The sequence below is a fragment of the Trichosurus vulpecula genome, chromosome 2, assembly GCF_011100635.1.
Source record: "Trichosurus vulpecula isolate mTriVul1 chromosome 2, mTriVul1.pri, whole genome shotgun sequence".
Lineage (NCBI taxonomy): Eukaryota > Metazoa > Chordata > Mammalia > Diprotodontia > Phalangeridae > Trichosurus > Trichosurus vulpecula.
Window position 1 is genome coordinate 223,080,211 of NC_050574.1, and position 16,287 is coordinate 223,096,497.

The 16,287-nt window shown below is 35.9% G+C and overlaps 1 protein-coding gene across 1 annotated transcript; it reads left to right on the plus strand.

Annotated features, from left to right (window-relative positions):
- Window positions 1-17: 17 nt before the first annotated feature.
- KLHL41 (kelch like family member 41) lies at window positions 18-16,033 on the plus strand. Its single transcript, XM_036746249.1, has 6 exons — window positions 18-1,218; window positions 5,461-5,618; window positions 5,743-5,850; window positions 10,254-10,439; window positions 10,528-10,674; window positions 15,213-16,033. The coding sequence occupies exons 1-6, from the start codon at window positions 109-111 to the stop codon at window positions 15,322-15,324; spliced, it is 1,821 nt and encodes a 606-aa protein (XP_036602144.1). The 5' UTR covers window positions 18-108; the 3' UTR covers window positions 15,325-16,033.
- The last annotated feature ends 254 nt before the right edge of the window (window positions 16,034-16,287 follow it).

A 16,287-nucleotide genomic window follows, 5' to 3' on the forward strand; every position in this document is an offset into this window, starting at 1 on the left:
TCAAGCTAAGCAAAGCACATTGATCTGCCTTTTTTACAGCTAGACCTGTGTGTGCTGCACGGAGCTAAGGCCTTCAGTTTCCCCTTCCTTACCCAGGTTACTCACAAAATGGATTCCCAGCGGGAACTCGCAGAGGAACTGCGGCTTTACCAATCCACCCTTCTTCAGGATGGTCTAAAAGATCTCCTGGACGAGAAAAAATTCATCGATTGCACCCTAAAAGCAGGTGACAAAAGTCTTCCTTGCCACCGACTGATTTTGTCAGCTTGTAGCCCTTATTTCCGTGAGTACTTCTTATCTGAAATTGATGAGGAGAAAAAAAAGGAGGTAGTACTAGATAATGTGGACCCTGCCGTACTGGATTTAATCATCAAATACCTTTATTCAGCTAGTATTGATCTAAATGATACAAATGTGCAAGATATTTTTGCCTTGGCTAGCCGCTTTCAGATCCCCTCAGTATTCACTGTCTGCGTTTCCTATCTTCAGAAAAGACTTGCTCCTGGCAACTGTCTAGCCATCCTGAGACTAGGTCTTCTTCTTGACTGCCCAAGACTTGCGTTATCTGCTCGTGAATTTGTGTCCGACCGCTTTGTACAGATTTGCAAGGAAGAGGATTTTATGCAACTTTCCCCACAGGAACTGATCTCAGTTATTTCAAACGATGGCTTAAATGTAGAAAAGGAGGAAGCAGTGTTTGAAGCAGTAATGAAATGGGTCCGAACAGATAAAGAAAACAGGATAAAAAATCTTGGGGAAGTATTTGATTGTATCCGTTTTCGTCTTATGACAGAAAAATATTTCAAAGATCATGTTGAGAAGGATGATATAATTAAAAGCAACCCTGACCTTCAGAAAAAAATCAAAATTCTAAAAGATGCTTTTGCAGGAAAACTCCCTGAACCTAACAAAAATGCAGAGAAGACTGGTGCCAGTGAGGTGAATGGTGATGTGGGTGATGAAGATTTGCTTCCTGGATACCTGAATGACATTCCCAGGCATGGAATGTTTGTCAAAGACCTCATTCTTCTGATTAATGATACAGCTGCAGTGGCTTATGACCCCACAGAAAATGAGTGTTACCTTGCTGCACTAGCTGAACAGATTCCCAGAAACCATTCCAGCATAGTCACCAAACAAAATCAAGTGTATGTGGTGGGAGGATTGTATGTAGATGAAGAGAACAAGGATCAGCCTCTGCAGTCATACTTCTTTCAGGTAGAAACCTCTTTATTGCTGTGTAAATAGTGGCCTATAGAGAGAGCTCTCATGGCCCAGCCTGTGGGTTATTCAGACTACTTGCTTATCATTGTTCCTCTAGTCCTTTGGTAGCTCTTTAGTATGCTTACTAAAAGGTGGGCAGAGGCAAGGAAGAGAGGTGAAACCGTTAGTCAATTTGGTTATCTTTTGACATTTCTTATGAAAAGGTTTCATAAGGAATGGGATTGAAATTACTAGTGAAATGACATTTCAGGAATATCCATACATTGAAATAAATTGAAGTTAGACATGTCATATGTTAATTCGATAAATTGAAAGGTGGTTATAATTCTTTATATAGCACCCTTAGTATTTTACTGAAATACATCATTATTGGCAAAATTCAATTTAGTCTGGTATGGTTTTATTTCTGAAAAGTTGGTTAATATTTTCTTTTAAAGAAAAGTGATTTACATAATTCATATGAACAAGAATTAATTGGTCAGGCATCTGTTACCCCAAGATTCCATGAGATATTTTGAGTGATGGGTCTGGAAAATCTTTATTTTTAGTGATGAAGTTTCATCCATTTTTTGAATGGTTATGAGTCTTGCTGTAAATAAACAGATCTAGTTTATATATTCTGTGTTTTAATTAATGATGTATTTTATTACCTTCTAGAAAAATTATTCATGCTAATTTGAATTAAGCATATTTAGAATTCTTAATTTTTATAACATCACAATATTTCTTAAGGTTATAACCACCTTGATATTTTTTCTATATCAGCTTGACATGATTTATGAAACTAGAGAATTTTACATTTTTATACACACAGTTTTGTAACTGAAAAATCACTGATAACTCATTTGATTTGAGGAGAGGTGTTTACATATGATCAAAGCAAATAACAAACAGTTTTAAATTAAATCAGTGGCTTATCAACTTTAGTACTGCCAATACCACTACTGTGGTTTATAAGTTCATAAGAGTTTGTTTAGCTTATGACTAATTATGGCATAGACTGGTTAGACATTTGAGTTAGAATGACAAACTGTAAGTAAAAATAACACCTCAAAATTACTTTCATAGAGTATTTGAAAATGTGTGACATACAAGTTTTAATCATAGCTAATAATATCATAGTCACTGCTATTTGTAAATGCCTAAATACCATTATATATCTTTTCTTGATTTCCATAATTCTAGAGAAGTTCACTGTAAAATGAAATATTTATTAACAAGGCATACACAGGCCATATTCCTCAGTGTCTGAATACAATTTTCAAAATAACATTAAACCCCCCCCAATTTTAAATTCAGCCATGATATCAATTTCAAAATGAGTAAATTCAACGACAAAGTCTATAATCATACACAAAAGAATATGATGATTCACTGAATAACAGGAACAAAATTGAAGAGCATTATTACATCATGAGGAGTAATTATATCTATAGAATAATTCTGAAAAAATACTTGACCTTGCTAAAGTTTTATTTCATGTAAGTCTTAGTTGAACTTCATCTAGAACTGCTTCCCAATTTCATTTACTACAATAACAGTAATAATGACAGTACTTTGACATTTGCAAAGTTCTTTACATATATTATTTCATTTGGACCTCACAATAACTCAGTGATTATATGCATTACAATTGTTTTTAATCCCAATATTATAGGTGAGGAAACAGAATCTCAGGTGAAGTGATTTAGTTACCTTTGGTCATACACCTAGTACACATCTGAGGCAAGTTTCCCCAGATCTGGGAAGTCCAGAGTTTTTGTTCACTACCCTAGACTGCCTCTAATACTGATTTTTTATTTCTTGCCTGCAATTCCCTTTTTTTCTGTCAGTTCTCAATTTTTTTCTATAAGCCTAACTAATGACTTTTTTCATTCTGAAAGCAATTATGAATAACAATTCATCTCTGGTTCCTAACACCCTGCCGCCACCACTCTTACTATGTTCAAAAAGCAATGTTGTAGAACAGATTGCAATCAAAGAAAGATTTGATAGTAAAACTTCATTAAAATTAGTATTTCTGGCTAGACTATTTGATTATTGGGGATTTTGCATTCTATTATTTTAATATTTGTTTAAAACAATAGTTTTGGAATAGCTTAGTTCCTAATTATAAATTACAAACAGTGGGAATATGAGAATTTTCATACAAATGTAATAAGCAGCTAGGAGATGCATGGATTGAATGGTGGGCCTAGAGTAAGGAAGACACCTTCATGAGTGATCCTGGGCAAGTCACTTAACCCGTTTGCCTCAATTTCCTCATCTGGAAAATCATCTAGAGAAGGAAATGGCAAACTACCTAAGTATGTCTGCTAAGAAAACCCCAAATGGGGTCATGAAGAGTCAGACATGACTAAACAACAACTATAAATATATCCATAGAAATTAAACACTCATAGAATTTAGAGTGGGAAGAGACCAAGATCTTCAACATTATCTGGTCCAAACTCCTTATTTTAAGGATAAAAAAATTGAAGGTCTAAATATTAAAATTTTGATAGAGATCAAATAACTAAACTAAAACCTATGTCCTCCAATACTCAGTATTCTGTTCTTTCTACCATATGGGGGTCCTTGGTCCAGATATACAAAAATTAAGAACTCAGTGACCTTGGTCACAAAAATTATTAAGTGAAATGCAAACTACATTGGTGCATCGAATTCATTCTCCAACATTCAGTAGCATCATGCTGTTTGAGCTAACTTGTCAGGACACAGATATGCATTCTGAGAAACAAAGAAACATGTCTCCTTGAGCACCATCTTCCTCTTAGTTGTGATTATGTAATGATTTTTACCATTCAAAGATTAGAATTTAATTTACTTTTGCTAAGTGGAAACAGCAGGAGGAAAAATAGTCCTACATACCTCTCCATTATCTCAAAAATGCCTTAAAATATGCCTTACTGTTATGAAACAAAAAGCAAAATCCTAAAATTGCCTCATTTTGATCCTGATCCTGACCAAACTAACATCATCCACTTTTATGCAAAGGAATAGAGAGGATAACTTAGAATCGCAGATGTAGCTATAACAGAAAAAGTTATTAGCTTAAAACAGAAAAGAGAAGAGAGGAAAGTATATTTCAAATGACTTCAAACAACAGTCTTTAAGAAATTTAAATCCAACAGAGATTGACACGAGTCAACGTCAATAAAACTAGAAACAGAACATTTACAAAATTAAAAAGAAGAAAACCTAAGGAATAAAAAATTGTTGCTTAATTCCCCAGCTGTCCAATGAACTGAGCGATAGGCGCAGCTGGCTTGAGTACTGGCTTAGAGGAAATGCTAATTATAGCCAGGAGGATAAAAACCTTTCACAACTGAAGTGCTGCCTGTGGCCCTTTGGCTGTTGGATGCCAGGGATCACTCATAGCCTTAAAGATGGTTCTCTAGTCCTTCCCCTTAAGACTCCACACACGTTTCACATGACCTCATGTCTCCAGAACTTTTGAATTATTCTCATGTCTCAAAAGGAGAAGGGAGGGAAGGAGCATTTATAATACCTACTACATTATGCTAAGCACTTTACAATTATTCTCTCATTTGATCTTCTCAACCACACAGTTAAGGAAACTGAGGCAGAGTTGAAGTGATTTACCCAGGATCACACAGCTAGTGCCTGATGCCATATTTAAGCTCAGGTTTTCCTGACTCCAGACTCAGAGCTATGTCTGCTGCACTATGTGGAGTGGATTGAGAATTAGTTTGTAAGATTCAGTAATTCTGATTTAATCCTGCCTCTGACACTGCTGGTTTTGTAATCCTGGGCAAGTCAAATGAACCAATCAGTTCTTCTAGGCAATGCTATATTATTTTAAATTGCAGAGTAATTTCAGATACACATTGGTAGAGAAGACACCAAACAGAGGTTTAGTCAAATTTTTAAAAGAAGCTAAGTATTTTTTTTAGTACTGCCCGGATAGTAAAGCTTAATTTTTAAAAGTCAGGAAGGGAAAAGGATAACTTTAAATATGGTTGTGATACCACTAGATTTTCTGTTTCCTTTAGGGCCTGAAGATGATCCTGTTAGCATTAGTTACTGTAGTTGATTGTGCCTTTAAAATACTTTTAAGAATAATTCACAGATGTAATGCTATCCCTTTTTATTATGGTATGATTTTTTTTTTACAATTTTGAATGCCTTAATGTAGTGTCAAATGTGTACAGTACAGCCTTGAGTATTTTCATTACCCATCTCTATAACCTCCTTATTGTGTCATTTTTCCAGTTTGATAATGTAGCAGCTGAATGGGTTGGACTTCCTCCTCTTCCATCAGCAAGGTGTCTCTTTGGTCTGGGAGAAGCAGATGACAAAATCTATGTAGTTGCTGGCAAAGATCTTCAAACAGAGGCTTCACTGGATTCAGTTTTATGCTTTGATCCTGTGTAAGTTGGTATTCCATTTATTTTCACGAAATATTCAAGTATTTATTGTCTATTATGCATTCATGTTTTTAAAATCCTATATTTAATGAAAGTACATACATCTTCTCACCTTCTAATTATATAGGGCTATAAAATGGAATGAAGTAAAAAAGCTTCCTATCAAAGTCTACGGCCATAATGTGGTTTCACATAAAGGAATGATATATTGTCTGGGAGGAAAGACAGATGACAAGTAAGTACTCTAAAATTTCTTTATGATTTATACCGGGAGAAATATTGTAAAATAACCTTCCTCTCTTGCTTTGAATTCATATTTCCAAAATGGGAAATCCTAATTTGGCTGTGTGAAAGGTAAAATTTCAAAATTGAATGTTGAGAGCAAAATAAAAATTTTCTAAACTTACTCAACAGAGTCAATAGAGATGCAAAGGAATCTGGAAAAAAAAATTACATAGGGTGCTATGTGTATTCTGGCAGAAGTACTACATTAAAATTTTAAATTTTCTAAAGTAAATTGAGTAGAGCATAGCAGAATACTGGAAAGGGGGTATAAAAACTCCATTTGAATCTTTCATATTATAATGAGAGAATTCTGTATGGGGGATATGAGTTAGAATGCGCTTTCTCCAATCCCTGATATACTGAGCTTCTGTCTGATTATACTAAAAATAAAAGTAAAAAAGAAACACAGAATTTAATTATTCCATTTAACTATAGAAAATTATTTGGCTATTTAATATTTCAAAATGTTACTGTACTAAATAATACAGCTGATTTGTATTATATGTTGGTGAGAGAGAATGTTGTTGAGCGAGTTTTAATCCTAATAAGCACAGTCATAAGCATTTAGTATAATAATGTCAAGATATTTTCTCAGTTTAGCAATGAGAACTTTTTTCATGTTGATTTTTGTATTAATCAGTGATGCCACTGATTCCCCTGACCATGTATCAGAAATCTAGTTAGTGGTTTGCTTGACCCAAGAAAGTTAAATAGGACTTTATACTGTAGTCCTGACTTGAGTTGTGAGTCTTGAAGCTATATGACACAGAAACATGAAAAGGGGACAAAAGGAGAGAAAAACTTACTTAGTTTACCACCGGGTAACGTTCAGGCATTTGACCACAATTTTGCATTTTTAGAAAGTGGATTCATAGGATGAGATCCAGAAGGGATGTTAGTGGTTGTCTCGTCCAACACTTTCATTTTAGAGACAAGAAAATTGAAGCCTAGAAAAGTGATGTAGCTTTCTCAAGCTCAGAAAGGTATTAAGTTAGCATAGCCCAGGCCTCTGACTCAGAAGCCACAGTGCTTTCCCACAAACCACACTGCCCTCAGGAATAAGGAACAATGCTTGTATTTTGGTACTGACAAGACAACTTCTAAGAAAATTTCTATCATTCATCAAAGATGACAAATGTAGCACAGAACATTAAGTTAAAAAGCATGAAAGTAACATTTTGTATCCTGCTAAAGATACCATCCACATACAAATACAATTTATTGGAATTGGGATGTTTTATTTACTAAATGACTTCAAGGGAAAGTAGGTCATCACCTCACCTACGGACGTTTATTCCTTATATTTTTCTGGAAAGAGACTGAATGAAAAAGTGGCAGGCATGTAGTGCCATGACTTGTAAAACATTGTAACCTTGCCAAGTAATTTAAATGTTTTCCTTTGGCTCCTGTTCATTAGTGGTCAGGAAATGATTATGTTACTATGACATGATATACTTAAGAACATGAGGAAAACATAACCTTGCTTGACAAATGCCAAAGAGAAGTCTTTGAAATGAGATAGTATCTAAAAGAAGATACCAGATTACACTGGTTACTCTCATAAAACTTGAAGAAAACTAATTTGTTTGTTTGCTACCATTTCTAGAACTTTCAGGTTCAAAGATATATTCTAGGTAGGCATTAGCGGCAACACTTGTTTGGACCCTTATAGTCCAAAGACCTGACATTGTTCAGAATTTAAAAAGAAAAGTTTTGTTTCTGGAAAAAAAGATTTTCCTTGTTACAAAATATACTTTAAATTCTATGCATTGACTCTATTATTTGATTAGCATGGGCCCTCTCTCTTGTCTATTCTTTTCCAAGAATCCAACTGGGGCTCCATTTTGGCATTTGTGCTGATTGATTGTCTCTCATTCCTGATAAATGATTAACACTTCTTTTTTGGGTCTTATGTATTTTGGGAGGCAACTGGATATGGTGAAAAGAGCACTGGATTTTTGAGTCAGAATAACTAGGTTCAGATCCTGATTCTTTCCTTGAAAAAGTAATTTCACATCTCTGAGCCTCAGTTTCCTCATCTGTAAAATGAGAGATTTAGACTATCTTCCATTTCTAAAATCATTTCTTGCACAAGTAAAATAGTACAGCCTAGCGTTACCCACTGTACATCTATTGCTGCATAAATATTTGTTACTAGTAATTTTGATTCCTCAAAGACAGTTACATTTCATGATTATCAGACAGATAGGGTCACCAGGAGAATATTGTTTTTAAAAGAGATGGGCCTGTCCGGTAGGGAGTGACTTGGAATAACTTAAAGTGCTGTATAGTTTCACAAATAGAGTCCAGCCTGCTTTCTCCATCTCATTAAATTCTGGGTCCAGTTCATTGTCCAGCTACAATGCTGGCCAACATTTATACACACAGACTAATTGAGAGAACTAATTCAGCCAGCTGCCTGTCTAGACACATGGCCAGTCAATGTGCTGTTTTCGATCAGTTTGTTCTTCTTATCTCCACAGAGTCCTAATGTGTCATGGTAGCATGAAAATGACCCTGTGGGCTCAAAGACTATGACACTGAAGTCCCCACGCTGGCAGGTTGTACCATGCTAGAAAAAAAAATGTTACAAACAATCATATATTTGTGTAATCCAAATATTTTCAGTCTGAGAAACAGGGGAAGACTTGTGCATAGACTAAAGAAAACAGAGAGAAAAGATCATTCTATACAAAGACTATTAACAGTGTAAATAAGAGGCAATATAAAAACTAAGAGCATACAGACTACACCTTTGTTAACGATAGGTCAACCACAAAAGTAGAAAATGACACATGCTGTGAGCTGTAATCACCTTTTTAGGTAGTTTTCTTGACTCTTCATCGAATGTGCTCTGTAAGGGAGTTGGTCTGGGTATTTGTTGGGAAGCATCATTTGTGTTGATTATATAGTGCCTCAAGATTTTTAAGTAAGAGACTGGATCCTAGGAATCCATATGGGAAAGGCAAAAAGGACAAAGAACTAATATTGCCTAGATTGTGCCATGAAATTGGACAAGCAACACTGACTTAGTCTATTTGTATCAATACTTTGGACAGGTGCTTTGATAGATACCTTGCATAGATAATAAGCTGGACCTAGAAGTGAATCAAAGGAGGACATCAAGCTGGACCACAACTGGGAAACTTCATAGTACTTTAATGGTCCCTACTTGCTCTCTGTCACAAAACCCCATCTTTCTAATTAGCATTCTCCCCGTGATGCTATAACACTGCATATTTCAAAAGCATCGTGATTTCACATGAGCCAAATAGCAACAGGAAAACATGGTTAGGAATAAGCAAGCTATAGCATGTTGCCAATCATACGTTATGAGCAAGATCGTAAGTATAACTGGAAAAGGAGAGAGGCAGGATTAAGGAGGGATAACAGATGAGCACCTATTTATATTCTATATCCATAATGTACTAAAAGAATCTAAGTGAGACCACTAGCACATTAGGCGGATCCTCTATGGAAAACTTAAGGAACATATAGACAAGAATCATATAGCCCAAGAAGACATGGGTAGGATATAAACTATACTGATGAAGAAAAGTGCCCTCGTTAATGAAATCCATGGTTCTACTGAAGTATAATCAGAGTTCTATTGAAGTTCTTTGGCTGGTGCCTATGAAAACTTATTTCTAAAATTATACAACACAAAAGTACATACTTGGGAGAAGATCAAATTTTTTTTGGTCAGCATTTAAAAAAATAGTAGAACAATGACAGCCCTCTCCTATATTGCTCATTAACTCCAATGACCACAGTGGTCTAGAGTCTGCTTTTTGGTCTATAGTTTCTTTAAAACTATATGTATTTTACACGTTACACATATATTAGTTTCTTTTGTAGTCACAGTTTAGTCTATAGTTTCTTTAAAACACATAGGTTCAACATGCAAGATACACTTAAAGAAGATAATCTGTATAATCTGCTCCTTTGCAAATAAACTCACAAAATGTTTCTGTTAACACTCAACTTAAACATTCTGCTTTTCAGTTTTCCTGGAAAAACCCCATTCTCCCTTGTGGGCAGAACTGGTCCATAACTATTTCCATTTGCATATCATCTAGAGATTTTTACTGAGAATGTCATTCTACAATCATCATTTTACAAGGGTGGAATAGGCAAGGGACAGAGTGGTGTCAAGGATTATTCTTAACTGATGACCACGTGACCTACGTACGAATGAAGAAACACTTTGGATAGCGGCATTATAAACATGTGTCTGTCTCCTCTTACCAAATACCATATTTCATATAAAAACTGCTAAAGGGGTCAACTACTTAGTTGCCTTTTTAAAAAATCCAAGATGCTGAATAATCTCATTTGTGTTCATGTTCACAGAAAATGTACAAATAGGGTATTTATTTACAACTCCAAAAAAGGAGACTGGAAAGATCTGGCCCCAATGAAAACCCCTCGTTCCATGTTTGGAGTGGCAATCCATAAAGGCAAAATTGTGATTGCAGGAGGTGTCACAGAAGATGGCCTTTCAGCTTCAGTTGAAGCTTTTGATCTTACCACCAATAAGTGAGTACGTTAGATCTTACCAGTGCTTATGAGTTGCTGTATGCTTTAGACTTCTGGCTAACATTTATTGGTTTTTAATAATGCTTAGGTGGGAAGTGATGCCTGAATTTCCCCAGGAGAGAAGTTCTATCAGTTTAGTCAGTATGGCTGGATCTCTTTATGCTATTGGTGGATTTGCTATGATTCAACTTGAGTCCCAGGAATTTGCACCCACAGAAGTCAATGATATATGGAAGTAAGTTCTGTTTACTCCAGTTTTTCTGATAGTATTTATCATGTGTTAAATCATCTAAATCTAATGAAACAAAAATAATTTTTATATTAAAGAATGAACAGATTCTCTGAGCAAGTAAGCTAATTCTTGGTAGTAAGCTGTATACTCTCAGAACCCAACTTAAAAACCTTCAGGCCACTAATATGATTATAAATTATAATGCTGATGTCTTAAAATAGTTCCTTAGGAAAGTGAGAGTTAATGCTGTTTCTAAAATTGCTTAGCTGACTGACATTTCCATAGCACATTATGCTTTACGAAATGCTGTTACATATTTCACTTTATTGGATTTTCAAAAAAAACCCATGAGGACATTAGTGCTAGATTTTATAGATGATAAAATTGAGGCTTGGAAAGGCTAAGTCACATAACCAGAAGTCTAAGCCGGGTCTGCAGCCTCCAGATCCTCTTTACATTACACTACTGACGAACATTCTTTATTTGGCCTTTGGAGTATTCCATATAGTCACGAATTAAATGCTGAATCTGATTTAAAGAAAACTTCAATTAGTTGACGGTGGTCAATTTAGTCAACCAGAAGAAAAAGCATTTGAAAGAAGAAAAAAAAGATAAAATGCTTACAAATACTGTACCAAGGTATTTTGCTTTTAGACAAAATGTTAGGTTCTTCATAAATTTGGCTTCCTCCTATTCCTCAGCTAAATTTGCCACATTCCATGCCTGTGCCTAAGAAATAAATAATTGTGTGTAAAAAGTTAAAGTCACTTTGATTTCAAAGCTTCACATCAGAGTTCCTTATAGAGGTTGCTGTAAAGGCTCTGTTAGTGACTTAACAGAAAAGTAGTCTAGAGGAAGTTTTGGTGCTATCGAGAGTCACGGAGACGTCATTAGCAGAATTTACAGTTGAAAGCTGTCAGGTTCTCAAGTCCCAGTACTCTGCAGTTCAGTACTGAGCTTGACCTACCTTTCCAATTGAGGTAGACAAACAAAAGCCTTGGTAAGAATACATCATGGGAGTGTAAAAGTAGGGGAAATATGTACTTAAATCAACACGAACCTTTGGTTGGTAAACTCAAAAGCCAATAGCCAAATAACTAACACTGGGCCTGAGTTTCTTATATTTTTTGGAAAAGACAACCTATGCAGTCAATCAACAAGCACTTTTGAAATGTATGCTGTGTTCCGGGCACTGAGAATACAAATACAAAAGTGGAAAAAATTCCTGCCTTCAAGGTGCTTACATTCTACTGGGGAGATCACAGCATATTCATAAATAGCTAAACAGGATATATACAAAATAAATATAAATATACATGAGGGTGTGACGGGCACTAGCCATCAGGAAAAGACTTTTAGAGGAGACTGCTTGAGCTGAGCCTTGAAGGGAACTAGGGTTTCCTAAGGGCAGAGGTAATGAGGGAAGACATTCTAGGACTGAGGAAGAGCTTCAGAGAAAGGAGACGGAATGTCATAGTGAGGCCAGTTGTCCTGGAGCACTGAATGTGTGTATGGAAGCACTGTGTGATCAGCATGCAAACACAGGCAAGGATCAGGTCATGAAGGCCTTTTTAATACCCATTTCCTCATCTGTAAAATGGGAATAAGAGACATTGTACTCGGTGCAGTGTCTGGTACACAGTAAGTGCTACATAAATGCATTTTATCCTAAAGGCAATATCAGCTTCTTGAGGAGAGGAGTAGCCTGGTCAGACCCAGGCTTTAGAGATCTCCATTTAGCAGCTGGGTAAAGGATGGACTGAATGCAGAGAGACCACTTAGGAAGCCGAGCAAGAGGTGATAAGGGCCTGAACTAGGGTGGTCGTGGCATTGGGAGACAGAAGGGAAGCAATGAGAGATATATTGAGAAAGTGGAATTGATAAAACTTGGCAAGTCTGGGATACGGGAGGCTGGGGATGGGAAATGAGAGTGAACAACTGAAGATGATTCCTCGATTGCAAATTTGGGTGATTGGAAGAATGGTGGTGACCTTGACAGCAACAGGGAACTCAGAGGGAGAGGTAGATTTAGGGGGGAAAAACAGTAATAGCTAGCATTTCTATGGCACTTTAAGATCTGCAGAGCACTTTACACACATTACCTCATGTGATCCTCACCACAAGCCCGTGAGGTAGGTGCTATTGTCATCCCTGTTTTACAGATGAGGAAACTGAGGCACACAAAGTTAAATGACTTGTCCAGAGTCACAAAGCTAGTGAATGACAGAGGCAGGTCTGAAACTCAGGTCTTCCTCACTTTAAGTCCAGCACTCTATCTTCTGTACCACTGTATGTTAAACTAAATGCTGAGGATGCTACAAATACAAAAGGAGAGAGTTAAGGACCGGATAGGTAAATTTGAGAGTAATCTGCATAATTAAATCCAGGTGTATAAACATAGAGAGAACTCTGGGTTTTTGTTATGGCCCTATTGCCATCATACATAGGAATGGGATGTGGCTGATGACCCTGCAAGGGAATTTCTGAAAAGCTCAAGAAGACAGGAAGGATTGATTAACATATGAAGCTTTCAGGGAAGGAGAGGAGTACCTTGAGATATTCAGAAGAGGATAAAGACTGCAATTAGCAGGGGGTATGAGATACAGAAAGACAGGAAGCAGGAAAAAAAAGATAATTATGAGCGAGGGAGGGGGTGGTGGTGAAGGCTTTGGAAGAGGGACCAAGTAACTGAGGTCATCATTAGTTCCCACTAATGATGTCATAAGAAAATGCAGAGTGGAGTGAACATGAGTCATCTTAAATCTCATGTAACATTCCATGATCCCCACTGGGATCCGGGAAATAAAAGACCAAGGAACCTTAAATACAACAGAGAAAGTAGGAAGACTGAGCAAAAAGAATAGCAAAGGGATAAATACTGTCCAATCATAGGGCCAGGGAATAAAAGGAGATCACTGACTTGACAGACAATATCATCTTTTTTAAAAAATGAATAAAAGGGCAGGAGAGACCTTTCTGAAATGTGTTTGGGACAGCAGAATTTTAACCTTAGGCCAGTGATGCTGACAGTCATGGTAATCCCCTCAAGCTGAATTCCTAAGCCTCTGTAGTGGTTAAACAGATGAAAATGCCCACTTCTGAGCATCACATTCCAAACCTTGCTACTGAAAATACTGTAATTTCTTCTTATAACTTGCATCAAAATTTTCCATCCCCCTTGTTTTCTCTTGGAACTGTTCAGGAAAATAAAGATTTACCATATTTTATCAGCTACAGATAGAAAACAACCTAATTGGAAACTCTTAATTAGTTAAGCTTCATTTAACCTTAAACCTCCTGTTGCTTAAATGTAGTCACATTTCCCTTAAACTATTAAAATGATTCTTTAATTTGTTGCCCCAGGTTCTGTGCAATCTTTCAGTATGTTAATAATAAACTGTTCATTAGTTAATAATTTAGAATCAACTATAGAGAACACTGAGCACAAAGTTTTGCTTGCATAAGGGGGACACAATTGTTTATGATATGGCATAAAGCTTTTCCTTATGGTCTTATTGCCATCTGAGAATTAGTTTTTGAAACATTAAAGAAATTAAACCTGATGGTGCATATCTTGCCTGGGTCCTGGCTAACTTCGTATCATCATTTTACATCTTTAGCTTAGGAAGCACTTTTATACAGAGAACAGTTTCTCAACTGCCATTAAGTTCAGAAACTCAGGAAAAAATCTTCAATAGTCAAAAACTGTTAAGTAAAAAAGGGCAATTAATTTTTCAACTACGATCACATAAACAGGATGAAAGTGTAGTTCAAATAATTATTGAGATTATTAAGACCCATTATCTGGATGAGACAATAGGGGGCTAATCTTGAAGTCAAAAAGACCTGGGATCAAGTCCAGCCTCTGACATACAATCTTGTGTAGGCGTCACTTAACCTCTTGGTGCCCCAAGCAGTTTTCTAAGATTACAAGATAGTAAGGTGCCAATGAATATGAATCTGAAGAGTGAGTTTCCATGCCAGTAGTACATTACAAAGATGAAGCCACGAGTCCAGACAAAAATCCTGACTCAGACGTAACAGTTGATTCAATTATTGGATGTAGGATTAGATAGTGACTGTGTGCTTAACAGGTAGGGACTATTTCATTTGTTGCATATGTATCCAAGTGCCTAGCACAAAGATGTTTTTTAGATGCTTGCTAATTGATCGATCAAAATCAGATACAGTAGTATCATGTTTCACATACAAGTGAGTCTCTTTTCTGTTCTCTGTATATAGAAATGTTCTTGTTGATGTGTTGAGTTCATAACTTAAAAGAGAAAAGAAAAACAACCTGGCTACAGTAGCAGTAGATACAACACTCAAGCTTAAACTACTAATTCAAAGCAGGCTGTTTTGGAAACAATGGAGTCACCCAGGTGGCCATGAGACCTCCTTTAAGATCATTTGGGGTAGAATCTTTGGTCCAGTTGTCCTCAAGAATATATACATACTAACTCGTTAGTAAAATAATAAACCTTTAAGACGGAGCAGTTTCAAATTAGTATTAACTGATTTCAACCCCACTCCTTAAACAGGTACGAAGATGATAAAAAAGAATGGACCGGCATGTTGAAGGAGATTCGTTATGCCTCAGGAGCTAGCTGCCTGGCAACACGCTTCAATCTTTTCAAACTGTCTAAATTATAGACAAGAAAAGTGACAAAATGTAATAGGTGGGAGTTTTTAATTATGGATTTTTAATTTGTTGTGTTTTTAAAAGACTGTACAGAAATTTATATAGAAATCTATTGTTACTATGTCACTGTCTGAAATGTTGGCAACTTTTGTAGATAATGAATCAAAGTAAATATATTCTTAATGTAATAATCAGTCATCATAAAGATTTCTAAAAGGAGATGAAAGATAAAATTGAATTTATACAATTTTGTTGGTAATTTGTCTGATCCAATTGTCTGTAAAAAGAGATACTAAATTTAAATTGTCTGTGCCTTTATAGCTATCGTTTGTATTATCAGACTACTTTTACAATCATTTTCAATCACAACTGAAGTGGGAGGATAGAATGTGTACTTTTTTTAACAACAACAAAAAAACCCCACCTATTCTGTATTAAGTTAAAAATTATTACAAATTTCCTCAATATATCAAAATGATGAGATATTAATATCGTGCTTAATAATAAAGAAGATAATACAAGATTTCAGAAATGGTATTTAAGATTATAGCAAAAAGGATCTTTTCATCATTTAAGGGAAAAAGTCTTCAAGTAGAATAGTCAAGTTTAAGTGTTCTTTCTTTTTCCTATTCCTCTTTGTAAGCCTGTACATCCTCTTCCAATTTCCAGCTTTCTTTGGTTTACCAATAAATCATTGATTCTATCTATAAAAATTCAAAATCAGGAACTCAATCCTGAAGCTATGAGCTATGATCTTTTTTTTTGGGGTGGGGGGCGGTGAACACCAATAAGGAAACTGATTTATTTGTTAACCTACTGAATGGTGTGTTCCTTATTGGGTTTTATGTGCATGGAAGGTCCACTGTTTGGAAATGTAAGGTGTTAAGCAGTAAAGAAAATTATTCTTTCATCCCTTCACTTAAGTTGTGAGAGCTCTGGAAGAAATTGTGTCCAGGTTGCTTAGGCTCTGGGTA